The sequence below is a fragment of the Psammomys obesus genome, unplaced genomic scaffold (assembly GCF_907164565.1).
Source record: "Psammomys obesus unplaced genomic scaffold, mPsaObe1.curated_primary_1811, whole genome shotgun sequence".
NCBI lineage: Eukaryota > Metazoa > Chordata > Mammalia > Rodentia > Muridae > Psammomys > Psammomys obesus.
This window is the reverse complement of record NW_026585698.1, coordinates 9434118-9460422: the sequence shown is the minus strand read 5'-3', so window position 1 is coordinate 9460422 and position 26305 is coordinate 9434118. Positions and strand designations below refer to the sequence as shown.

At 44.3% G+C, this 26305-nt stretch overlaps 1 protein-coding gene across 3 annotated transcripts in view; it reads right to left on the bottom strand.

Annotated features, from left to right (window-relative positions):
- Positions 1-686: 686 nt before the first annotated feature.
- The window catches only part of Slc16a9 (solute carrier family 16 member 9), a 44297-nt gene continuing 18678 nt past the window's right edge, over positions 687-26305 (bottom strand). For 2 of the 3 annotated variants that reach the window (XM_055598993.1, XM_055598992.1), the window contains exons 3-6: positions 16359-16502; positions 10312-10407; positions 3328-4242; positions 687-2793 (exon numbers count right to left, since the gene is read on the bottom strand). In XM_055598993.1, the coding sequence (XP_055454968.1) occupies positions 2615-2793; positions 3328-4242; positions 10312-10407; positions 16359-16502 (1334 nt within the window). In that variant the 3' untranslated portion in view covers positions 687-2614. The remainder of the gene's footprint in view (positions 2794-3327; positions 4243-10311; positions 10408-16358; positions 16503-26305) is intronic. The other variant, XM_055598994.1, reaches the window with a different exon arrangement.

Sequence of the window (26305 nt, the reverse complement as noted above, 5' to 3'; positions counted from 1 at the left end):
ATATATATATATATATATATATATATATATATATATATATATATATATATATATTTTACCTTTTGTACTATAAAATGAGAGCCATGGGCACCACATCACAGGGCTGTTGAGCAAGAGAAATGGTGTAAGCCTGGACTGCTTTCAGGATTCCGCAAATGAGGAAGCTGGACATGGGGGTACGTTCGCACCTCCCGTGTCAACTGCTACAGAGACCGGTACAAGACTGAGCCTCGAGGCCCAGACCAACCTGAGCAATATAGCGAGACCCTGACTCAGAACAGAAGTTCTGTCTGATTGGTGAGGCCATTAATGAGACTCCGTTTTCCTCGAGGCCAGGATCCTGCAGTTCTGCCAACCCAGGGGTCAAAGTAGTTCCGTATATTGACTTTCAAGTCTGGCCTGGTCCAGTCTAGAGCTAAACTATTACCCAATAATTTATGTTCTTACATTCACGTGGGGTGTCGCTATAACAGGAAAGGAAAACAATGTGAAGAAAAACAAACCAAAATATTTCATTGTAACTTAATTAATTCCCTAGACAGTGGCTCGTGCACACATGGGTGGGTGATAGTGAGGGAAAGGGCACATCAGGACAATTGTCCTCACTGATGAACGTAGACATGTCAGCAAAGTCAAACCTTTCAGGCCACTGGAAATCTTGAACACAATATTGACCAAACCAGGACTTTGAGTACAAACAAGTATAAGGTTTATTTTTATTTGTTTATTTTTGCTTAAAAAAATCATAGCTGTAAATTTTAAAGATTCATTTTTAAACTCTTATTTAAAAATTTAAAATTTAATTTTTTATTTTTATTTATGTGTCTGTGCATTTGTGTGTAAGCCACCGGTACACAGATGCCTGTGGGAGACAGAAGAGGGTATCGGATCCCCTGGAGCTGGAGTTAGGTTTTATTAACTTTGATAGACTGAAGAATGAGGTACAGAGAACTTTCCAGAAGTTCGAGTGTGGAGCACAAGTCTAATGTGCTTTGAGCCCTATTATTGTATTGGATTGACCACACTGTGAAATCTTTCAACTTGGTTGATGAAACAGGACATAGCTGATGACACAGGACTGACCTCAGGGAGGTGCTTTCATGGCTGTATAATAAAGTGCTTCAGGTACATGCAAAAGAAGGCAATGCAGTACAAAATAATCTCACATATTTTAAAGAATAGAAAAGACAATTTCGGCACAGTAGGAAGGGAGCCCTTACTTAAAGAACCTTTAGCTGTTTGTTTTATAATACCTGACTACATAGTTTATCTTTTTTTTTCTTTTATTCAAGAAAAAAAAAATGTCTGTTGCCAATGTGTTTTGTTTATTTTTCCCCTGTAGTACTGGGGATATGAACTCAGGGCTTCCTGCCTGCTATGCCCTCGCTGTTCCCTGAGGGACAGCCTGGTCCTACTGTTGCTGGTCTACAGCTATCCTCAGGCCCTGTCACCAGAATCCCTGCAGAGTTCATTAAAAATACATATGCTTGGCCCAACGTCCAGAATTAAAATAAAAAACATAGTACCAAGCACCTAAGTTTCTGAAGGGCCTGTAGGGCATTCTGAGGCATACCAAAGTTGCAACCCATTTCTATAGAGGGAAAGAATAAATCCATGTATTAAACATTATTTTCACCCTCAGACATTGCTCTTAGGGTTAAATAAGGTTGCATGAGAGTGTCAATTTCTCTTTGCCCTGTCCTTTCCCACCTCTTATGGAATCAGAGCATCTTTTTTTAGGACTATCCATGAATTAAAATGCAAGAGTGGAAAAGCCCAAGAGAAACCACCACAGACATCGTTTGGAAGACATGCAAGGCCTTGCAACCCATTCCCACGGCACTCAGAGCAAATGGATGCTTCCCACTTGCCAGACGGAATGGTTCAAAGGTGTGTTTCCAGGCTGGAAACCAGCAAATCGGCAGCTCTCAGGAGACATCAGCAGAAGTAAGGTCCTAGGAGCAGAAAGGCTGCTGGAGGAATTGAGCAGGTTCATACGCAGTGGACGCCAAATGCCCCATGGTGCATCTTCAAGCACAATGAAAACAGAGAACCGACAACAAAGAGCTGCGATTTAAAATGTCTAAAGTCTTCAAGGTCTTAGTGATGCGTCACCACTTTCATTTCCAGAAAGGAGTTTGCTCAGTGTCCTCTCTGGACTTGCAGTTCTGACGGTCGAGGAGACGGTAATTACTCCTCAGGGGTCGTCACATGTACCCTGTTATGAGGAGTGCACGGTTTAAGACAGGACGCCCTGAGCACCTTGCAGTAGAACTCACGGGAGAGTAGAGACGTCTTCACCCAGAGAAAACTTTGTGAGGCTAGTCGACAGTTTAACAACCTGAACTTACGAACAACAGTGAAACAGAACGGCCCCACTTCTGTGGGGGGAAGGGAATACAAGGGATAGAGGTTATACACACAGTACATAAGAACAGGTATGTGAAAATATGTTCTCCCCTTCAGAGTCAACTGGAGAAGTTTTACTGTAAGGTCTTGACTCTGGAGAACCTGCCTAGCAATTTATCACATACATACATACATTGCTGTATGGTATAAAGTAAAGAGAGAGAGAGAGAGAGAGAGAGAGAGAAAATAATGCCTTAATATCCCTCTAAACATTAGAGGCAACTTTATAAAAAAAGGTTGTTGGCGCCGGCTTTGGGAGTTTTTGGTTGCATGTTTCCCAACAGGGCAAGGCAGCCAGCAGCAGGATGAAGCCTCCCAGCAGGACACAGAAGCCGCTGAAGTAAAAGGCGATGTCATAGGTCTGGGTCCAATCATAGAACCAACCTGCGAAGACAGTGAGTAAAACAAAGTGAGTTTCCTAGAAGCAGTGCGCATGCTCCCACCTGCTTCCAACAAGGCAGGATGCGTCTTAAGAGAGGAGTCTTTTAAATATTTGAGGCGGGTATTTTAGCCAGAGGAGGCATACCAGCTTTCTTAACTATAAAGCAGGAGTGTGTGTGTGTGTGTGTGTGTGTGTGTGTGTGTGTGTGTGTTGAGGCAGGGTCTCATGTAGCCCAGGCTGGCCTAAAACTCACCATATTCCAAAGACGAGTTTGGACTTCACACTTTAGATCCCCCCAAGTGTTAGGGCTCACAGGTGTGGGCTACCACACCTGGTCTTAGAGCTGGAGAGTAAACAGGGCCTCCTGCATGCTGGGCAAACCCTCTACCGACTGCCCACCGACCCGGCCCTATCAGAATACTCTCGAATACACTACCACGAAAGAACCCATTTTACTCTGTGCAAATCTACGTTGTTACCGAGAAGGTCCCCATCTGGAAATACCACAGCGAGGTACGATAAACTGAGCATCTTACCAACTATGGGTGGCCCGAGGCTGTTCCCAAGTCCGGCAAAAAACATGAGTATTCCATAGGCGTGGGCTAACCTGTCAATCCCCACAGTCTTCGTGGTCACATACGGGAAGATGGACCAATTGCCGGTAAGAAACCCCAAGATGGCAGAAAGGATCGCCAGGGTGGCATAACTCTTGGCCAGGGGGATTGCGCACAAGGCCAGGCCGGTGATGATCAGGGTAACCACGTAGAGATACAACGTGTTGACCCACTTGAAGTCGGCCAGGATGCCCAAAAGAAGCTTGCCCACGGCTGTCATGATGCCGAAGATGGAGATGAGAGGCATGCTGAGATCCTCTTCCCTCACGTTGGAGCTTCTCGCTACGTCCTCCATGAGCAGCGAGGGTGGAAACCCTCCGATGTCGAAGAGCAAGATGGAGATGAAAAGGGCGGAGAAGACTTTGTTTTTGAAGAGAGACACGGTCTCGCCGCAGTAGTCCCTGTACAGCTGCCATTTCCTCTTGGCAAGCTGCTTGCAGAAGTAAGTCTGTGCCACGACCTTTTTGTACGGCTCGGGCTCCTTGGTGCGCGCGGCCGCGGTCCGGCTTTTAGGGAGGGGGGTCTCCCGCCCCCAGTCACCGCTGGGCAAGGCGCTGTTGCACCTATCTTCGCTCCCGTAGCCCTTGTCCAGGTTGTTCAAGTTTTCTTCCAGGCTCTTCTCTTTCTCGCTGTACATGGAGTATGTGTCTGGCACATTCTCGGGGGCTGTCTTTGCGGGGAGAGGGCCGTCGGGGGACTGCAGGGGCCTCATCAGACTGCCGCAGGCTAGGATGTTTAAAGCCAGCGCGCCCACGATCAGCAGGCACCCATCCAGGCCGTAGAGCTCGATCAGGACCTTCTGCAGCGCCGCGTAGATGAACAGGCCCACGCTCGAGCCTGCAAGAGAGCGAGACCCTCTCAGCCTTGATCCGCTCATTCTTTCACAGGCTTAGAACACCCGTGGGTGGCACCGCGACCACGCTTACCATCTACCGTGGTACTCACGGGACCTTTATGTTAAATCCACCAAAAACCACTCAGATGACAGTATAACAGGGCCTTCAGGACTCCCAGCCTCAGAATCAGCACTCAAAGACCCTGTTTACACTTAGGACTTATTTTGTTTGTTTGTTTGTTTGTTTAAAGGATTTTTAATTTTTTTATTTTTCTGTATGAGGGTTTTCCTTGCACTGTTATATGTGCAACACATACGCACAATTCCCATGGAGGCCCAGCAGAGAGTACTGGACCCTCTGGAACTGGAGTTAGAGACAGTTATGGGCTGCCATGTGGGTGTCAGGAACCGAAGTCTGGTCCTCTGCAAAAAGCCAGCGCCCTTAACCACTGAGCCACCTCTTTAGTCCCAGGATTATGTTTAAATATGTGCATGTGTGTGTGTGTGTGTGTGTCTGCGTCTGTAGGTCAGAGAACAACAGCTTTATGGATTCTTCTCCTTCTACTATGAGGGTCTTAAGACTTGAACTCAGATCCTCTGGCTTGGCAGCAAGTGCCTTTACCTGCTGCACCATCTTGCTGGCCTTTATATCTTTAACAAACACTTCTGACTCCATTTTGCATTCATTATGCACTGGGCACGCTGCTTTCTATTGCCTTTGTAAAAGCAAATTTTTACATCTCCCTTTTAAGATGGCTGCTGTAGGTTAGTTTTATTTATAATGGTTTGGATCATTTAAACGCATTGCTGAGTCACTGGAATGAGTGGTTTGTATTCTTGATCCACCAATAGTAGTGTAAGACAAGGCTAACGTAGGATTTGATAGAGTTATCTCAATTACAGTATGCTGGCTTATACATCACACAGGGGGAAGGGGAAAGCGCCGGGTCTTTAGCATTAATCTCCCTAAGTACACTGCAATGCTGTTTAATTTATGCTGTTCTTGTTGGGTTTTTACTTTAATTCTTAAAAAAAAAAAAAAAAAAAAAAAAAAAAAATTAATATTTAAAAAAATTTAAAAATTTTTGGGAAAAATTAAAAAAAAAAAAAAAAAAAAAAAAAAAAAAACCTGAGTATTTAAAAAATTTAAATATCGCTGGGAAATGTCGTATGAAACAGCAGGAAAATGTAAACAGGTTAATTTTTTAAAATTCTGAATTAAATGATCGTCACACACATTCTCTAAAAACTCATCTCATCAAAAATGGTCGTAACAAGGACCGGAGAGGTACGGCACGGTTAAGAACACTGGCTGCTCTGGCAGAGGACCCAGATTCGGTTCCCAGCACCCGAGTGGCAGCTGGCAACCATCTGGAACTGCAGTTCCAGGTGGAATCCAATGCCCCCTACCGGTCCCCTCAGGCACTGCATGAATGAGGTGCACACAGACACACAGGCAGGCAAAACACCCGCACACATGAAATAAAAATAATTCAGAAACAAATCCAACCCCTTCCCTACCTTTGAAAGGTTGTGCATACTTCAGCAGCTAAAAACAGTTCAAAAAACAAAGAAGGAAGCAGAATGGGGGAACTTCAAGCCAGCTGTTCTGTTTCTTTACCCATGACTTTTGTCTAACCTGTAATAAGAGTGTAATAAGATGTCACAGCATTAGACACTAACTGTGTTCCTTCTAAAAGATTTGAATTTCTTTTGTATGAATGTTTTGCTTACATGCCTGTTGGTGTACCACATGTGTGCCTGGTGCCTGCAGAGGACAAAGAAGGCATTGGATCCTCTGGGACGACAGTTACTTATGGGTTTGCCCTGCCATGTGGATGCTTGGGACTGAACCTGGGTTCGCTAGAAGAGCAGCCATGTTCTTAACTGCTGAGCCATCCCTCCAGACCCTTCAACATATCCTCAATGTTCTAAAAGTTCTGCTTTGAGAGAGATGGACCAGCAGAGAAAGGCCCCTGTCAGCACACCTGAGGACCTGTATCTCATATGGTAGAAGAAGAGATTCAGCTTTGGCAAGTTTTCCCATGACCTGTACATGAGCTGTGTGTGGCAAGTAGGTTGTGCATACACACCCACGCACACACACCCGTGTGCACACACACGAGTAAAAAAATACAATTTAAAGTTGCAAGTTCTGATCTTAAGTTCTAAGCTTTGATCTTAAGTTGAGAAAGAATTGCCATTGCTCACCAACAGAGTTCATCTGAATGATATCAAATCATTTTGGCAGCTATGATTGAACGGCTACAACATACTGTGTCACGGGATGGGCTGAATTCTGTCTCAGCCTGAATCCCCTGAGAACATGGCTGTGACTCAGAGAAGTGTAATAATTCTTTAGGAACCAAGCTCTCAGTGTTCTCACGGAGTTTTGGAAAATGCAAAGCTCTAATTTTTAGTCTGCAAGAACATCTTAATTGAAAAATAGTCAATGTAAAGAGTAAAGTGAGAAAAAAACACTAATTATGCTTTCATCGGAGCCTAGACTTTACGCTGCCACAGAGAGGAAAAAAATAATTGGTGTTTAGGGAATCGTATGCAGTAAGAGACACACATATGTGTTAATTAGCTCATCAATACCAGTTCTTCCAAGCTTCTTTGTAAGAGGCCAGGGAACAAACATTTAAGACACCGTGAGCTATACATCACCTGTCTGTCCTCGGTACTGAGTTCTCCCGGTGAAACACCAAGCAGCACCAGGTAGCAGGGCTGTTTAAGAACACTCAGTTTCCCCAAATGTTTATATTGTTTTCCTTCTTAAGATGGGGTAAAAATGGAAAAAAAACACGCTTATGCAATGTACAAAAAAAGAGACAGTGAAGCAGACTGGGCTGGAAGCCAGTTTTCTAACTTCTGTTCACCACCAAGGAAGATCACAGCCCACACACAACCTTCATGGTCTCATTGCTTTGATACAGGGTCCCCCAGTGCACTCAGAGCTGACCTTGAACTCACATTCCTCGTGTCTCAGCCTGCTAAGTGCTGGAACGGCAGGGGTACATCACCATGCCAGATTAAAGCCTCTGTAGTACAATTACATACCTACATTTCACCCTTTTCAGTTGGGTGGTTGTATTTCAAGTAATTGGCTCGGGGTCTCTCTTTTTGAACAGCTTTTAGCGCGACTCTGCTTTGCTGTGATCTCCTTAAATGAGGGGGGATTCAAGCCTGCTCCACTTTCAACTCCCCTGGCTCTCATGGATTGATATTGAAAGGGCCCTTTACATCTTGACTATCCACGGTTTTGCGTTTTTTTTTTATTTGCTCTGCTATAGCAAAGCCCCTCTGCCTGGCCCTCTAGACCAAGGGCAAAGCAAGAGCCACACCACAGCAGGAACTTTCCAGTGTCTTCAGTACCAGTAATCGGGGCATGATGGGATATTTTGGCCTCAGTTGCAATCACTAGCCCTCCTACAAAAGTCTGTGTATTGTGTTTGCCTTGAGAAGCCCCATAACCCAAGTGATGCGAGACTAGCAGCAGGAGGCAGGAGAGGCAGTTAAAAACACTTCCTCAGGCGCCACGAGTGGAGGTGGACACATGCCCCCATCCCTAGCCAGGAAGCCACCTCCAATTGATAACCACTTGCAAATGAAAAGTTAGGTTTCTCTTGCAGATGCCAATATAAAAACAAACTCACTGGTATTTTTGGAGGTTTTTTGGTGTTGTTATTGTTGTTGGTTTTTATTTTGATTTTGTTTTTTGTTTTATTTTTGTTTTGTCTCATAATACTTTGTCTGGGCTCTTCTTTTTCTTCTCTTCCTTTTTTCTTATGCTACAAATCATTTGCTTATATATTATGGCTTATGGTTTTGTGTTTTTAGTGGATTTCCTTGCACACCAATGTGTGAATCTCTGTGTCTGTAAGTGTTTCTTGGCCTCTTCACTGGCCCTTTGTTTTTCTTTTATCCTATTTAGGTTGGTTTTTATTTTATCTTATTTTATGATTTTTTTTTTTTTACTTATTTTTTCTTGAATGCCTTTTTGTTTTCTAATGAGAGAGAACAAGAAAGGATGTGGATTTGGGTGTGTGGGGAGCTATCGGGAATCAAGGAGGGGCTGGGGAAGGGGGAACCATAAAAAGAATATATTGTGTGAAAAAAATCCATTTTCAACTTTAAATAAAGCCCTTCCTGCTCTTGTAGAAGACTTGGGTTTTCATTTGTGGAGAACATGTTGGCTGGCTCGCAACTGCCTATACTTCCAGTTTCAGGGACTCTGACGCCCTCTTCTGGCATCTGTGGGCACTTGCACTCACATGCACAAACTCACACAGAAACATACTGGTAACTAAGTAAATCTTCAAGAAGTCTGGCTCCAGGGTGTGTGTGTGATAACTGCTTTTTAAACACACACACACATTTCTGGTTTCTATATCACAATTATTTCACACTTGTGGGTGATATTGACAGGTGTTTTAAGCTGCATTCCCGCTGCTCTGGATACCCCACCCTCTGTCTTTTGTGTTCCTTCTCTGGTTTCTGTCGGCCATCTGCTCAGATTCCAGCCTCACCTCCTCCTGGATGTCCACACTTCCTACCTAGTTGTGGGACTTCCTTAGGCAAGTTGGGTCAATATCCGACTTGATTATCCTTGTGGACCTTGGTTAGCCTCAAGAACAAAGCATCGGTGTGGATCTGAGTGCCGGATAGCCACTGAGGTTTGGAGGCCTAGCTGAGCCAGACTTCCCAGGACCCTGTGCCCACTAACAACTAGCTTGGGTGAACTGATACTGGCTGCTAATTTAGCAGCTCAACCACAATCCCAGTGGTTCTGAACCTCCCTAATGCTGTGACCCTTTAGTACAGTTCTTCATGTTGTGGTTGGACCCCCCCACCATAAAATTATTTTCATTGCTAGTTCATAACCCTAATTGTGCTACTGTTATGAACTGTAACGCAAAGATCTGATATGCAAGATATCTGATATCAGTCCCCGTGAAAGGGCCAGGGAAGCCCCTTATAGGGGGTATAGGACCCACAGGTTGAGAACCACTGCCCTAAACTGGCTGATAAAATGTTGGACACAGAAATGGATACCATCTTAACATTTTAAAAACAAATCCATCTAAAACAGGAACTCACATTTCAAAATACTGGAGGAGCCCGGATAGTATATTCAAAACTTATATATGTTTTTCTTTTTTGTTTGTTTGTTTATTTGTTTGAGACAGGTTCTCACTATGAGATAGCCCAGGCTGGCTTCGTGGTCACAAGCCTTCATCCCCAAACACAAGTGAGGAAGACATACACTACCACACCTGGCTTAAAATATACATGCCATTTTACACCTTCAGTGATCGTATGTTAGCTATTAAAGAGGTGAGAAGAGTGTGTGTTGCTTGAATGTGTAGTTAAGTCAGAGATCAGGACCTTAGATGGGTTATAAATACTACAGTAAGTGGCATGGCTGACCTCAGACTCTCCGACAGTGGCTGAAGGGCTCTCTGCTTCCTTCCTGTTCTTCCTTCTTCCCACAGCAGGTAATTTTAGAAGGATTCTCAGCTTTTCACCCAAACCTTCTCCCAGCATAGAGCTGCCACCACCGTGGGCCCAGACACTTCCTCTACCTACATCACACTGAGGTCCAGTGCTCACATTTGCCATTTACAGATCTTGGGGGCTGGGGGATGTTCTTTGTGTGTGTATGTAGGTTTGGTTGTGTGGGTTTTTGCATGTGGATTTTTGGTTTTGTTTGTTTGTTTGTTTGTTTGTTTGTTTTTTCAAGACAGGGTTTCTGTAGCTCTGGCTGTCCTGGAACTTGCTCTGTACAATAGGCTGGCCTGGCCTCAAACTCCGAGAGATCCACCTGCCCCTGCCTGGAACTTAAGGTATGCAGTATCACCTCCTGGTTCAGACCTTGGGGTTTATGAAAGCTATTTCCATATTTCTGGTAGGAAATAAACTTTCCTTCTAGGAGTGCTGTAAAATAACCATTTTGCTTGCTGATTGGTAGCTGAGGTTGGCTGCCAATCACACGTGTTTCACACACCTTTTCGCTCTGCTCACAACGTTAACTTGCAACAATGCTATGCTTAATTTTGAAAAGGTACCTGTTGAAATCAGGCCAAGTGCGAGGCCTCGGCGGCTGTCAAAATACTGGCAAGTAATGGTCACTGTCGCAGTGTATAATAAGCCACATCCGAGACCTGAACACAAGAAGACAGCAGGAATTCAGGCACGTGCACAATTTCAATGGAAAAGAGGAGAGTGAAGGGTCCCTGCTAGGAGGCTTTGAAACCAACTGAATAAAAGCCAGAGTTCTGAGACCCCTCTGTATCAGTATTGTGGACTAAGTGGACATTTGGGGAGCATCATTTTTCCACCACCTTAATATCAGGGTCAAGTTTAAAGAGTAGCCCAATTTCTGAAGCATAAAAGAATAATTCACATGTAACTGGAGACACAAGGGAGAGACTGAGGAAATGGTTAGGCCGTACACCAGATACCAAAACTTAATCACGCCTGCCTCTCGGGTTGCCATCTCTTCTAAGTCCTTGCAGTGACTCAACTTTAAAGAAATACTTTACTCGTATTTAAGTGTATGTGTGTCAGTGTATGCACGCGTGCGGAGAGAGGTGTCCCTGGAGGCCCAAAGAGAGAACTGGATTCCCATGCAGGTGGTTATGAGTTAACCAATGTAGGTACTCGAATTGAACTCAGGTCCTCTGGGGGAACAGCCTGGGCCTCCTAACCACTGAGCCATCTCCGCAGTATTCCCAGAACACTTCTAAGCTCCCTGTTCTCACCCTACGCTATTCTGCTGCAGTTTATCTTTCACACCCCAGTCAGCAAAGCTCTGAAGGAATTGCTTGGGATTTCACATCATCCCAGCACCTTAAAACTTGTATCTGTAAGCCCCCCAACCCCACCCCACCCCGTGTTTAGAGATGCTGTTTCCTGTTCAACAGCAAAATACAGTGACTATGTAGTTTCAGCTAAAGCAACTTTGGAGAGGAAGAAAAGGACACAAATACAAGTGTTAAAAGAATCAGGCACGTGGTTGCTTGCAGTGATATTCTCTGTCTTTCCATAGATTTTAATTTCTCCGTAATTTAAGGAGATCTTGCAGCTACCTTAGTCTTCTTGAGTTTCAAGGGTAAGACTTGTCGCTTGGGCGTTCCTAGCTTGTTGCCTTTATCATTCAGTCTCTATTAATACTGGTAAAATCTGGTCCTATCTGTTTGTTCTCCACTAGCGTCTCATTCGGCTCCCCTGCCTTTACTTTTCACCTTTTTCTGCTGTGTTATCTGGTCTTGAAGACCACTCTGAAAATAACACTTAAGTCGTTGACTAAAAATGAACCACTGGCTCATTAAAAGCACTAAGATCATTTTCATTGCTTAACTACCTAGCCTCTCACTAAATAGATGCCGTGGTTTTAACAAACACACAAGTAAGCATTTAGGAAGTCAGTGCTCAACCACACATGGTAAGGCTCAAGCTGGCCTCAAATGTCCAGCCCTCCTGCAGGAGCCCCCTGCACACTAGCACAGCCGATACGCACTACCATACCCACTGAGGTGGTGACAATAACAAAAATGGTTTTAAAATAAACTGTGTTACCATTTTAAGGTTCTTTTATTTCTCAGAAAAAACAATATTTTTCGAACCAGCAGTTTACGGTATTTGAATATAGTTCTTCTCCAAGCACCGAATAAACAAACAGATCCAACATCACAAAGGATGGAAGTATGCTGATGAGGCATGGCATTCTGCATCACAATTTGGGAAGCCATCTCCTACCAAGTTCTGCTACAGTATCAAAGAGAAATATCTACAGTTACTTGAAAAGATAGCCTTTTCCCTGGGGGCGGAGAGATGGCTTAGCTATTAAGAGAGCACTGCTCTTGAAGAAAACCCCGGTCCAGTTCCCAGCACCCACTTTAGGCGGCCTACAACTGCCCAATTCAGGCTGCTGGGGATATGACTCCCTCTGCTGGCCGCTGTGGGCATCTGCACCCACTTGTACATAACTACATAGAGACACATACACATAATTCAAAATAAAACAAATCTTAAGGGAAAGACTTTTCCTTTAACTTAGACTGGGGCCTCTGAGCGGATTGCTAAACAAATGCTTTTCAGTTTATCTTTTAAGGGGTAAGAGAGCTGGTTCCATGATTAAGAGCACAGACTGCTCTCACAGAGGACCTGGGCATGGCTCATAGCACCCATAGGCAGCTCACAACTGGTTATAACTCTAATCATGGCAGATCTGACACCCCTGGCCTCTACAGGCACCCATACACATATAATGCATATAAACTCATGCAAACACATGCACACATACACATAAAGAAACAAATAAAGAAATAGCTGGATGTGGTGGTGCATGTCTTTAATCCCAATACTTGGGAGGCAGAGGCAGGAAGATCTTTGTGACTTCAAGGACAGCCTGGTCTACAGAGTGAGTTCCATGACAGCCGGGGCTACATAGAGAAACTTTGTCTGGAAAAAAAGAAAAATAAACAAATAAATTAAAAATAAACTTACCTTTTAAATTTGTATTTATTATCTGTTAAGATTTATTTTATTTTTATATGTATTATGTGTCTGTGTGTTGGCATATGGTGGTCATGCTATGTCTGTATAACTGGTTGAGCCCAATTGCCCTGTGAAGGTAAGACCAGGGCCTCCAATCCCATAGAAGTGGAATTACAGGCAGCTGTGAGCTGCCGGCTGTGGGTGCTGAGAACTGACTGTGGGCCTTCTGCAAGAGTAATGCATACTCTTAAAATGCTGAGACATCTCCCCAGCCCCAGGTGTATTATATTTCATATGTGATATATTAAACATAATACAATAAATAAATGTATAATCCATACCATCTAAAGTTCCTGAGGGTTCTAAGTAAGAAGATTAAGAAGGCTTGAGACCTTAACATTTCCAAACTATTGTCTTAAAGCATTCCCTGGCGGCCAATCAGTTTTGATCAAATTCTAGCAGAGAGAAAAAAAAAAAAAAAAAAGAAAAAAAAACAAACTTCTGAGAAGCATAATAATTTTAACATCAAATAAGCATATTTGGGCAAATTCAGCCAATGTCAGGAACATCCTGTTTTTTCTCCTAGATTTTAGGAAACCTGTATAAGGGACTAAGAAGAGACAGAGGGGAGGGAGGAGGGGAGGAGGTTGAAGGAACTGTCTGATGCATATATGTGATGTATGATATAACAGTCCACACATAGCACCGTGCCATGTACGATGAAAGGACACAATGAACACTTCAAAGCCTGTGGTGCTGAGTATTCGAGGAATAAACCCAAGTGAAATGAAACAACTCCCCCCTTTGTTTAGACAGGTGAACATGAAATGTAATTCAGCGGCCTAATGATTCTTGTTCACCTATGATGTGCTTGTTCATTTACATCTGGACGAGACCCAAATGCAGCATCTTTCTTTTTAGTAGAACCCCACCCTGTGAAAGTAGAACCAAAATAGAGTAGTTTTTATCAAGCCACAAAACAAAATAAAGACACACAAATACATAAATACAGCTGGGAGGTAAGAAGAACAGCATCTTGGGCATATGTCCCTGATAGTGAGAGCTAGCAAAAGCCTTTCACAATTGACTCTGCAAACTATGACTCACACAGAAGCCATTACAAACACACACACACACACACACACACACACACACACACACACACACACACCACTTTCAACAAGAACTTCTGCCCAGCAAGTTTCATTTTGGACCAAGGCCATCTTTCAATCGATCAGGGTAGCCAAGAATTTTTGCTTCAAAACAGCTTAGATAATTCCCTTTATCTCACCTTTACAGACTTCCTTAAACACACCCATCATTTCCTAAGGTGTGTGCATTCTGGCTGCTATGCTCTTCAGTCGTTCAATAAACAGGGATGGTCTTTGAAGACTCTCCCGCTGTTATTCAGCGACATGTAACCCAGATCCTAAGCTCTTTCTCACACCCACTGGACATGGGACCTGCCTCTAGCTGCCAGTTCACCTCAGAGTTTCTCACCTGAATTCTGACCTCCTCGTAGCTCCCTGAACCTGTAGCACAGTTCCTGTCCATCTAAGCTGCTGTCCAATGGTGTCCATCACTTCTTGTTTGTGTGATTGAAAATTACAAAAGATGCAACATTTTTTTCCCATAGGGCTTCTCTCAGCTGCTCTGACATATTTGCAGATTCCCAGATGATATATGTATTTCTTTACACATCTTTGTAGGAAGAGGCTGCTGTTGGGGCCTGGAACACCGGCTGCTCTCCCAGGAACTTGGGCTTGGTTCATAGTGCCCAGACCAAGGCAGCTCACAACCACATGTAACTGTTGCCTTCTTCTGGCCTCCACCAGCACTATATAAACACACACACACACATACACACACACACACACTCTCTCTCTCTCTCTCTCTTTAAAAGGACGCTGTTTGTTAGCTGTCCTATTCCGTTCTAAGCTCCTGGCTCTAGGTGTCTGCCACTACCCCTACTTCTTCCCCTGTTTGCACCAGCTGGCCACATCCCACCTGTCCTTGAAGACTGAGGTCACACTGTGGTTCCTGCAGTCCAACTCTGCACAATGCACACGGGATAGCAGTGTGGGGCACTGGTTTCACTTTGTCATTGGCCTTGCTTTTGCTGTGTGGCAAGCTACACGTCTATAAGCCTGTCCTTCTACCCAGATAACCAGCTCCCTGACTCACTAATTATCTCCTCTGACCTTTAGCATAAGCACATAGGATTAAAAGGAATTGAACACGCACACACACATTACCTATACCCAGAACATGCTACCGAAAACGCCCATTGTCTTGGTATTAGCTTCCACCTTTCATCTGAGTCCATGGTATCAAAGACGGAGCCTCCTCAGACAATACTAAAATCCAGAGCTATTAGCCGGACACAGTGGCATACACACATATAATCCCAAAACTAGGGAAACTGAGCCAAGAAGATCTAGAGTTCAGGGTCAGACTGAACCACATCAGGAGATTCTGCTTCAAAACGAAACAAAGCCCACTAAAAACCATAGTTGCTTAGCACAAGCACACTTTCACATCTTTGGCTGGGCTGGCTGGCATACACCTTTAATCCCAGCACTCAGGAGGCAGACCGCCCACGGCTACACAGAGAGACCCTGCCTCAAAAAAGGGGAGGGAAAATAACTCTCTTTGATAATAAAACCATTTAAATGAGGACGGGGAAAGATACACACAAAGAGTAGCATGATGTTCCTCTTGCTAGTATACAAGAAATGATAATACACAATTTGCATAATTAAAGTAACAGGCTCTGATAAAAACCCATATGACTGTCAGCTAGTGATTTTTAACATCGAGCACATTCAAGTACAATCTATTACAAAGGGATGGTCACAAAACAGTCAGTGGTCCAGGCCCTAAGACTCTACGCTTCCCTTGTCTTTCCCTAAGTCACTGTCAGGCATCCCCACTATGCTGTCTCCTTCATGCTCATGCTCTATGTTTAAAACTCTCTTTCTAGGTCTACTGGAACATCTGGATTCAGTGCTGGAAATAAACTGAAACTCTGCCGAAGGCCCAGGAGCAAACAGAAAGAAATGACCAATGTCAGGAATACCTGAGTTTACATTCTCCTGCCTCACTTTTCCTTGCTGGTGGTCTGTAGAGATGAGCACTTGAAATATCTTCCTTGATATGCCTCCCTTGATGGGAGCATAACGGGACTGTCAAAATGGTCTTTCTTGGGCTAGAGAGATAAGGCCCATCGCTCTCACTGGCTGCTCTTCCAGAAGAGCCAGGTTAATTTTTCAGCATCCACATAACTATACCTCCAGTTCCAAGTGGTCATTTTCTCTCTTCTGACTTACATGAGCACCAGGCATATACATGGCACACAGATACCCATGCTGGCAAAACACGCATACGCATGAAATCAAAAGAACAACAAGAAGTTAATTCGGTTAACACGTCCAGTGCTTTGATTGGCCGGGCAGGACAGACAGTCCCTTGGGCAACAAGTTTTAGAGAGGTGATCACTGAAAGTAAGGTATTAGTGAGCATTTTTACTCCCCAGAGTGACTTAATCATAGGTGGCATCAGTGACGTGATGTGGACCTGGAGTTAGAAGACTCGTGGGGACCAGGTTCCTTACCTACGACGATGCCATAGGAAAAAAGCAGAAAGCAGATGTTGGGGGCAAGACTGCTGAGGATCAGGCCTCCGGCCACCAGGAAGCCACTGAAGATCGTGACGGGTCTTGCTCCAAAAGTTGAGACACAGACACTGCAGACAGGACCTAAAAGAAATTGAGACCTTCATTTGTGTGGCAGTGACCCCCTTCCTTACAACCACATGACCTGTTCATCATCATTTCAAAATGATTACATCATAATACAACACAGAAAGGCAAGATCTACAGTTCTGAGCATCTGCTGCATGCTAGACATTTACATGAGTCGCTCCACCTAACAGACACTCCACTTTAGTTTTTGAAGCCCTGGAAAGTAGATGCTGCTATTATTCCCATTTTTGAAAGAAAATTAAAGCATGGTGAGTTCAGTGTGAAGAAAGGTGAGTATTGGCATCAAACTTGTAGAAGGAATCTCTTGTGTCTGTATAGAAGCATCACCTGTCAATAAAAAGCTAATGACCTATAGCTGAGGCAGGAACTAGGAGGTAGGACATCTGACAGGCAGAAAGGATTCTGGGCTAGAGCCAGCCTAGGAAGGCAGACATATGGTACCTGAGTACAGGTAATCAGCCACGTGGCAGAATGTAGATTAGAATAAATGAGTTAAGTTTTAAGCTAGTCAGAGAAGAGCCTAGCTATATGGTCTAGGTATTTATAAAATTATTTTGAGTCTCCTGAGTCATTATTCTGCAAGCCTGGGGCCGGGAGGAAAAAAAAACCACCACAACATGATTTTGGCTTTCCTTCTTGCTAAGCTGTTGAACCTCCAGCAACTTATTTCTGCTTGCTGAGGCCTAGTTTCCTCATCTGAAAATTGAAATCAAACAGTTGGCACCTCCTGGGGTTCTGTGCATTGTTGACTGATGGGCAGAAATGATGCATGCCTGGATCAATTCAGTGTAAGAAACCACTGTGAAATAGGTCTTGACACAGTGTGTCTCTGAGGTGCTGAACCAGGGGAAGAGCTCAGAATCACAGCACCAAGCAGCTTAGAAATAAAGGGTGTTGGGTTTTTTCGGCCCAATAAGTTCATTTCCCGTGGAAGCTAAAAGAAATTCCAAGAAGATGCCATTTCCAGTCCATGGCAGGACAAAGAGCTTCAAAGTTCGCAGTCCAGAAGGAAGGGAAGTCTAGGCAGGAGCTCACAGCAGGAACCTGGAGGCAGGAACTGAAGCAGAGGTCATAGAGAAATGCTGCTTACTGGCTTGCTCCCATAGCTGGCTCAGCCTGCTTTCTTGAGTCACCCAGAACCACCTGCCTAGGGGTGGTACCATGTATGGTGGGCTGGGCCCTACCATATCAATCATTAAGCAAGAAAATGCCCCCACAACGTTGCCTACAGACTTAGGTGATAAAGCCATTTTCTCAATTGGAGTTCCTTTTCCCAGATGACCCTAACTTATATCAAGTTGACAAAATAGATAAATTAACAAACAAACAAACAAACAAACTAGCCAACATAACTGGTGAGTATGGTTGGTTCACTTTGTACCCTCCAAATGGGACTTTCAATCTATGTTCTTCCATTCACGCGCTTGAGTGTCCCAAGGAAACAGGGTGAGGGATGCAAAAGCGGGACCGACGAATAACGATCTTGACAGATCATGCGCAAACCAACCAAGCGTACCCAGACTTGGTCAAGTCACCCCTTGAAGTCTCTGTCTTAATAAACAAGGGCTCTAATGTGATACCAAATGTGGTTCCCAACACTAAATAAGTCCCAGTTTTCACACGACCATTCTCAAGGGAGACTTCTTATGATGTTTTGAGTCTTTCACTTAGCAGAAAGGACTTTTGGAACAAAATCAGTGTGTCCAAAATATGAACCATTGAAAAGGGTTAAGATGAAAAGGGAGCTTTGCTGGCTGTTCAGTTTGACAAAAAGTGAGATGGAATAACCTGTCAGTGCTAGCCCACTCTCCAGTTAAGGAAGTAATAATAGTCCTCAGAGAGAGTACTGCTTCAAAATGCAACCCAGTACAAGGAGAGGCTAGAGCCCCAGGGAGCCTGTTCTGGCCACCTGTCCTAAATAAGCCATTTAAAAGAGCCAAATTAGCAGTGAAAGTCAAAAGGGGAGAGGGGTAATTAATGTGACCACTGTGGGAAGAAAAACAAAAAGATCTAGTGATCCTCTCAAATTCCCTGGGACTGGGGTCCTGACATGAGGTGGTAGGGGTGGGGTGGAGTTTAAAATAGAAAGCAAGAATTGCATAAAGCAGTGACCTCTGCCCACCACGGTTTTAGCTAAAACCTCTGAGTCTTTCCTGTAAGGCCACCTGACAGGATGTAAATTTTTCTCTGGAGACACATCCCTCCCTCTTCTGGATTCTCCAGGTTGGGCCCTTTCTACTCTCTGTAGGAGGTTCCTGGGGAAATTCTAACTTCTTAGAAGCCATTGTCACAACAGCCTGGTTGCCAAAAAAAGGACAGGAGTATCTCTTAAAAATATTTCCACCCCCCCCCAACAAAAAGGCTGGTTACAGGGTGTGTGGGGATTTCAGAGGAGGAAGGTCACCCTGGGCCAAGGACCTGAGCCTTGAGTGGTCAGGGACGTATTGTTAAAGCCACAAAAAGGACAAAAAAGCATTCCAGATGGAGCAAACAGGTCATGATTATTACCAAAAGCATTGGTGTTCTGTCCCTGCCATAAACACCCAAGAAACACATAGGAAGGAAAGATGCTCACAGTTCCAAAGGTTGTGCCATAATGATGAAAGAAGAAAAGGGGGCTGATACTGTTCCTCATTGTTATTTGCATGGAGGGCCTCAAGGCCATGATTAAGTGTGAGGGGAGTATTAGACTGGAAAACACAGATCTTTACATTACTACTCATAAAAGTAGCAAAATTACAGTTATAAAGTAGCAGTGGAAAGAATTTTTATGGTTGGGGGTCACCACAACATGAGGAACTTGTATTAAAGGGTTGCAGTGTTAAGAAGGTTGAGGACCACTGAAATAAATGGAGATCTGAATGGGACAGGTCCTAAAAGAGAAGGAGAAGCTTCCCTTTAAAACCTGGAGAGGAGTTTCACTATGACTGGGAATGAGGAGAGAGACAGAAAGACAGAGAAAGGGAGAAAGAGACACAGACAGAGAAAGTGAGTGACGACAGGGGAGGCCCCAGAAGCCTCTTCAGAAAGCAACCTCCCAAGTAGCTACCAAGCAAATCCCCCTATGGAGTCCAGGACCAATCCTCTTCAACAAAAACGAAATCTGACTTTTTATGGCCTCTTAGGGATGGCAGGGGAAGTTTTACGTCACATGATTTAGTTCAGTATAGCTTATGTGACAAAGAACATGGAGGTGCCAGGTACTGGATGCTAGCCCTAGGTGCCAGGGCTGCTATTAGGCCATGGCACACACAGCTTCGGGGAGAGCTCAAAAAGGCACAAGCCTGGTGTCTTCAAGCTATGGGAATTAGGCTTTTTTTTTTTTTAAATAATCACTGTCTTTTAAGGTAGGCCATGTTCTAACAGGTTTCAGTCCGTGGTTGGCTGGCTCTACCAGTTCTGCGCCTGAGGTAAGACACGGCATCAGAGCAGAAAGCAAGGGTGAGCCAAGCTGATCACCTCACAACAGCTGGAAAGGAGAAATAGAAAGGGGGAAGGACAGAGAGAAGGAAGGAAGGAGTCCATGCAAGGACAAGATACCCTTTTAAGGAACGGCTCCAGTGACTTGATTTTCCCACCTAGACCCCCCTTCAAGTCTGCACATGTACCCCAAAATAAACCCACTGACTTGAAACCAATCTCCTAAGACACGAGCTTGTGACATTTCAAATCTAGAAGATAAGGAGGGCAAAGTGGTGCATACCTTTAATCCTAGTGCTCTGGAGGCAGAGGTAGGGAGATCACTAGGAGTTTGAGGCCAGCCTGGGCTACATAACAAGTTCCAGGCCAGCCAAGGCTACATAATAAGACTCAATCTCAAAAAAAAAAAAAACAAAACAAACAAACAAACAAAAAAAAAACCAAAACAAGCAAGCAAACAAACAAACAAACAAAAAAACATAATATGCTTTAAAAAAGAAATTATGCCTTTGGGGGGGGGGCAATTATTACATTTCTCTCCCCTAAAATGTTTCTGAGGACCCAAGAATTCAAAGCCATAAGTTAGCCCACATCCAGTGAGAAATAAAACAGAGGCAAACAGGTGTGGACCTGGTATGCAACGAGGATTTCCTAACAGAATGATCCTGGACACGTGAGTGCCTTAAGTCTTTCTCAGTGGTAAGGAGTCCACTTCTCCCTCCTCCCTCCAGCTGACATCACACATCTCAAATTCACCCTAAGAAAGATAACTTTTTTTGATCACTTAAGTATTGACTGACTTTGTTGCCTGGTTGGTTTGTAGATACTTGCACAAAATGGGGAGAAAAAGAGTAACGGAAACCCACTTAGTCACCAGCCCAGAAAGGCCTAGTACAGGGGGGCTGGCCTATGCCATAGACTCCTACAGAAGGATGGAAGTCAGTCCCTGAAGGAGTTAAGGGCGCTTTGTAGCTCAGGGCTAATCCTCAGAGGCAGCCCTGCCAGGGCTCACAAGACTTTGAGCCAGGCGACCTGCCCACAGCCACTTGTCTCCTACTGACTCAGGCTGGCAGTTGGAAGACTGGAGGAATTAGCAAGCAAAACTGGGGGGGGAAAGGGGGGATGTTAAATCTTCCTTGAGCCTCAAACTAAAGGATGAAAGATTCCCCCATTGTTTCAGTGGTGAGGATGGTGTCATTCTCCTCCTTGAACTTGGAGAGGGGCCTGTGGACCAGGGGTTGCGTAAGCACACCTCAGAAAGCTGCAAGGCCATGGCAGCCCTCTGCTTTAGTGACCTTCCACTCCTGCACACATCTGGATCAAGCACAGGAACAAAAACCAACAGAAATCACATACTGAGAGATTTATTGCAAGGGATCTGTGGGCCAAGGGCCAGGCAATACTTGCCTAGATAGACAAGTCTAAGACGGGTAGGGCAAGCCACCAGGAGGGGCAAGCCGGGACTCTCAGGCACAGGCTAAAGCTGCAGGCTGCAGGCTGCAGGCAGAACTGCTTTTTCTGGGCAAGTCCCATTCTTCTCTAGAGTCCACCCAGATTATCTAGGTTAGACTCTTTCTCTGAGAGCTGACTGCATACTTACTTCTTTAAAACAAAAAAAAACAAAAAACAAAAAACAAAAAAAACTTCCCAGAAATGCCAACTTTAGGACTTAAGTAACCAGAGAATGACATAAAATTGACCCAGAAAGCTAACCATCTCCTTTCCCAGCGTAAGCCCTCTTCTGCAGGCGAATCCATCTCACCAGAACATGCCCTGAACAGCGCAGACACCAGGTCTTAGCCTGCAAGGACTCTGCACGCCCTGCTGGCCCCCTGCCCGTGACACAATCCGTTCTCCTGGCAGCTCACTTCAGACTATCGCAGTAAAGCTAGACAAGAAAAAGTAAAATGGAAGTGAGGACTGAAGAGATTAGTCTGTTGGTAAAGTACTTGCTTTGCATGAAGCGCTGAGCTCCTCTCCAGAACCTCCTAGAGAGAAGGGTTTGATGGTCTAGGCTGTGACCCCAGTGATGGGAGATGGGGGGGGCAGGAAGTTTCCTGGGATCTTCTTCCTCAGGGACTCCTTGGCCTAGAACAATCTGAGAGCTGAAAGTATAACACCCCAGGAAGGACTTAACGTTGGTCTCTCACCTCTACATGCACCCAGACACACAAGAATGCGCACGCACACACACACAGACACACACACACACACACACAGACACACACACACACACACACACAGCAGCAGCAGCAGCAGCAGCAGCTCTGGTGGACACTGAAAAAGGAGTTAAAAGCGAGTAACACTGCAGGTAACAGCCATGCACAGCTTAATTTTTTAACAAGGCCCAGACATACCCACCTTAGATACAAATGGACCTCTGAAGCCCCACTAAACTCTGCTGACCTTTAGTTACAAGAGACTCCTCCCCACATAGGACCCAGACTTTCCCTAACTTCCTAAGTGCCCTCAGCACCAATCAGAACTCCTGACCCCCAAGCCCTCTGCTACAAAAGAGGCTGCATCCTAGAAAAACTCCAAAGAACATCTTTAAGGCTGGATCACAAATCCCTTTTAGCCTCCAAATAAATACAACGTTTTTTGAGCCTTGCCTAGGTTAATTTTATCCTTAGTCAAGAAAGCCCAGAGATGGCCCCACTCCTGCTAGTAACCTTGGTATTTAAGAGGTCTGACTTTTCTCTTTCTGGCTATTCCTTGAGACTACAATCCCTATTGTAAGCATGTATTTTGTTAACTCCCTTGGTATCCCCATGAGGGTAGGCTGTGTCCTGCTCTACATTACCCCACACCCTATAGTTCCTTTGCCTTGACCCCAAGTGACTCCACTTTGTAAAAACACAGATTTGCTGCATTTTCAGTGCAAATGTCAAGGAAGACGGGGTTCTACATCTTGTTTGTGCAGGCCAAAAAACAAAAACAAAAAAAAAACAAAACCAAAAAAAAAAAAAAAAAACTACCCATGATGGAGCCCAATCGACTTGGGAACAGGAAGCTGGGCCAAGATGATATCAGATAAGCCATACCTGTGAGCTTACCCGCCACATCACATGACCCTTACTTGGTTCATGTACAAAGTGAAAAACACCAAATGCTGGGCCATGGTGGCGCATACTGACGTGTCATCAGGCCAGCAGGCACGTGGGTCATTATACACAGACATGCTCATCTATGATTCTGCTGTAGCTGTTCACAGCATCACCAGCACAGAGGAGAGGGACGCCATGTCTGCATCACCACACTGAGTTCATTAGCATGGCTCAACCCAAAAGGAAGGACCCCCGCTGGCCAGCTGGAGTCATCAGGAGCGCATTGTGGACTATTAATTCAGGCAAGTTGAAGAAATCGTTTGAGAGACGAGACACCGTCTCAAAAAATAAAATTATTTATGAATATTTATGCAGTCCGTATTTTAACAAAAAGACGTATGCATGTATACATATACGTCATGTGTTAATTCATCTTTACCGAAAACAGCACAAAGATGCCTATTTATTTCAGTAAGATTTTCACCACAGGAGCCACACCAGAACCAGAGTCAGAGGATACATCATTTATTTTTCATGATCTAACAGTATAAGCAAAGCAGGAGATTACGGTGAGTCTGTCTCAGAAGGAAAAAGGCCTCAAGCAAATGACACATCGTGGTTAGTACAAACGCGCAAAATTAAAGTCCTGGGCATGGCGGTATGTGCCAGAGGCAGCGGCAGTCAAAGATCTCTGTGAATTAGAAGTTAGCCTGGTCTACATATTAAGTTCCAGGACAGGCAGGACTACACGGAAAGAACTTATCTAAAAACAAAACCAACCAACAACAATAATAAATTAAATAAAGTCTAAACAGGAAGAGCCTACAGAAGTGGTGGTTCCCAATTTCAACTCACTTGTGAGACTTCACAGGAGACAAATTTATTGGCCACAGGTAGCAGGTGTGGCACAAACAAGAGGAGGTAAGCCGGGTATGGTGGCACATGCCTTTAATCCCAGCACATAGAAGGCAGAGGCAGGCAGATCTCTGGGAGTTCGAGGCCAGCCTGGTCTACAAAAGTGAGTCCACGATAGTCAGGGCTAAACAGAGAAACCCTGTCACACACACACACACACACACACACACACACACACACACACACACACAAAGAGAGAGAGAATGAAGAGGAGTTAAAACATCTAGAAACTTAATAAACAGTGTAGCGATAACAGTCTCCATCACTACAATGGGTTTTGGGTTGTCAGCGCAACTGCAGGCTCCTTGTCTGACCTTCTAACTTGCACCACAGTATGACAAATGTCACATTGTGCTCCTTTTGGAATCTTCCTAGTCAAAAACAGCCCATCATACCTCATCCCCCAAATTTAGTACAATGCCCAAGAGAAGACTATAAAGCAGGACTCTTGGAGAGGCCTCACCCTGCCTCTTGAGTGTATACTTCTATTCTGTACACACTATTCTAATCCCACCACTCTGGAGGCAGAGGCAGGCAGATCTCTGTGAGTTTGAGGCCAGCCTGGTTGACAAAGTGAGTTCCAGTATAGCCAGAGCTACACAGTGAGACCCTGTCTCCAAAAAATTATATACATATATAAATATACATAAAATACTCACACTCGTATGTAATCTCCCAATTCCTTACTCTGAATTGTTTCTTCTCAAAACATGAAGTCTCTAATTGGTTTCTCTGCACCTGAGACCCCCCAGCCTTCTCTACCAGCAATAGATAAGCTGGCTGATTTTCCCAAAACAAGGGCATCAAGCAGGTGGATGGTTAGTGTTGCTCCACAGTGAGTACCACCTACACACACACACACACACACACACACACACACACACAAACAGGGAAACGCACAAGTAAACACACAAGTACACACCCACTCACAGGTACACATGCGCTCTCTCACGCACATAGGCACACACACACATGCACACACTTCCAGAAGTATTTGCTCTTCCAGGATTTCTTTTTCCCAAGTTCCTCCTTGGCTCTCAGCTCTTCTCCCTTTTTTTCTCATCCTCAAAAGCTTCGAGCTGAAAGTTCAAATGCCTCCTCATCGGAGTAGCTGTTGTAAGGCCTAGAGAAGGTGAATGGCCTGCCCAAGGTCACCTGACTAAAATGTGGATGAGCCAGGACTTGATTTCAACCCTTGTTATCCTAAGCTCCTTGGAGTACTAGTTCTCTTCCTAATTTTGTTAATGTTTCAAATTCCATATATTTTAGTTTAGTTTAGTTTTGGCCTGAAGAAAGTGAAAATTTCGTTGATCTGAAAAGCCAGCAATTTGGAGCTGCCTCGTTTAGAATACATTCACTTTTACTTTAATAATCCCTTATATTTATGATATCAGAAGATGTGCCTACCAATTTATACTTGGAGATTAATGAGATAATGTTATTGGTGTTCTGAAGAACATCAAAGGAGATTAGAGAGATGTGTGAGAAAATGAGTTCACACTCTGCCAAAGTGATTTCTCAATATGCTCAGTATTTCCTGGATGCACTGTGAAATGCAGTTTATTCCCCACAGACAACATAGTTGCTAGCCAAAAATTCGCCTGTACAGATACAAAGTTCATAATAGCTTCTGAGTATTTTTTTAAATGACCTCATGTTTGAGAAAGACAAACATTCAAAAAATAAAATAAAAATTGGATCAGATAGCTAATGCCAAAATAGAGTCAATACTTAACTTTTCCAAAGACCAGCCTGTTGTGCCTCTTCCTTCTCTGTCTTGGTCTATCAAGATGTGAACATTGACAGAGACCACCACAATGCTACAATCAAAGCACATCTGGAATTCGTGGAATTCCTAAACGTCTTAAGAGACTTGGGAGGGCAAGCCCAACGTCACAGAAGGAGCTAAAGGACTACTAAGGTCAGGCATGAGGTAGCTGGGCTCCTGAGTGGCTCGAGAGGGGTAATGGTGTCAAAGCAATCTCGTGAGTCCAGGGGGAAACATTAAGGTGTAGTACCTCTTTTGTCTCTGGGTAACAACTCTCTAAACTGCCCTTTAGAATTCCACCTTTTCCCTGAATTCCACTCACGTCCATCTCTCTAGTTCTTCCAAGCCAGGCTGGCTTCTTTGAGTAGACACGGTGCAGCTTCTAGGGTCATGATCTTCTGTCACTGTCATGAAATACTTAATAATTCTTAAGCAATGGTTTTGTATTTTCATATTGCTCTGGGGTTTATAAATTGCATAGACAGTCTTATTTAAAATGAAGATGACTGACCCTGGCCCTTGAGACAAGTGTGGCTGACCTAAGGACATGGAGAGGTTGACCTAGGGACATGGAGATGATGACCTAGGATATGGAGAGGTTGACCTAGGGACAAGGAGATGATGACCTAGGGACATGGAGATGATGA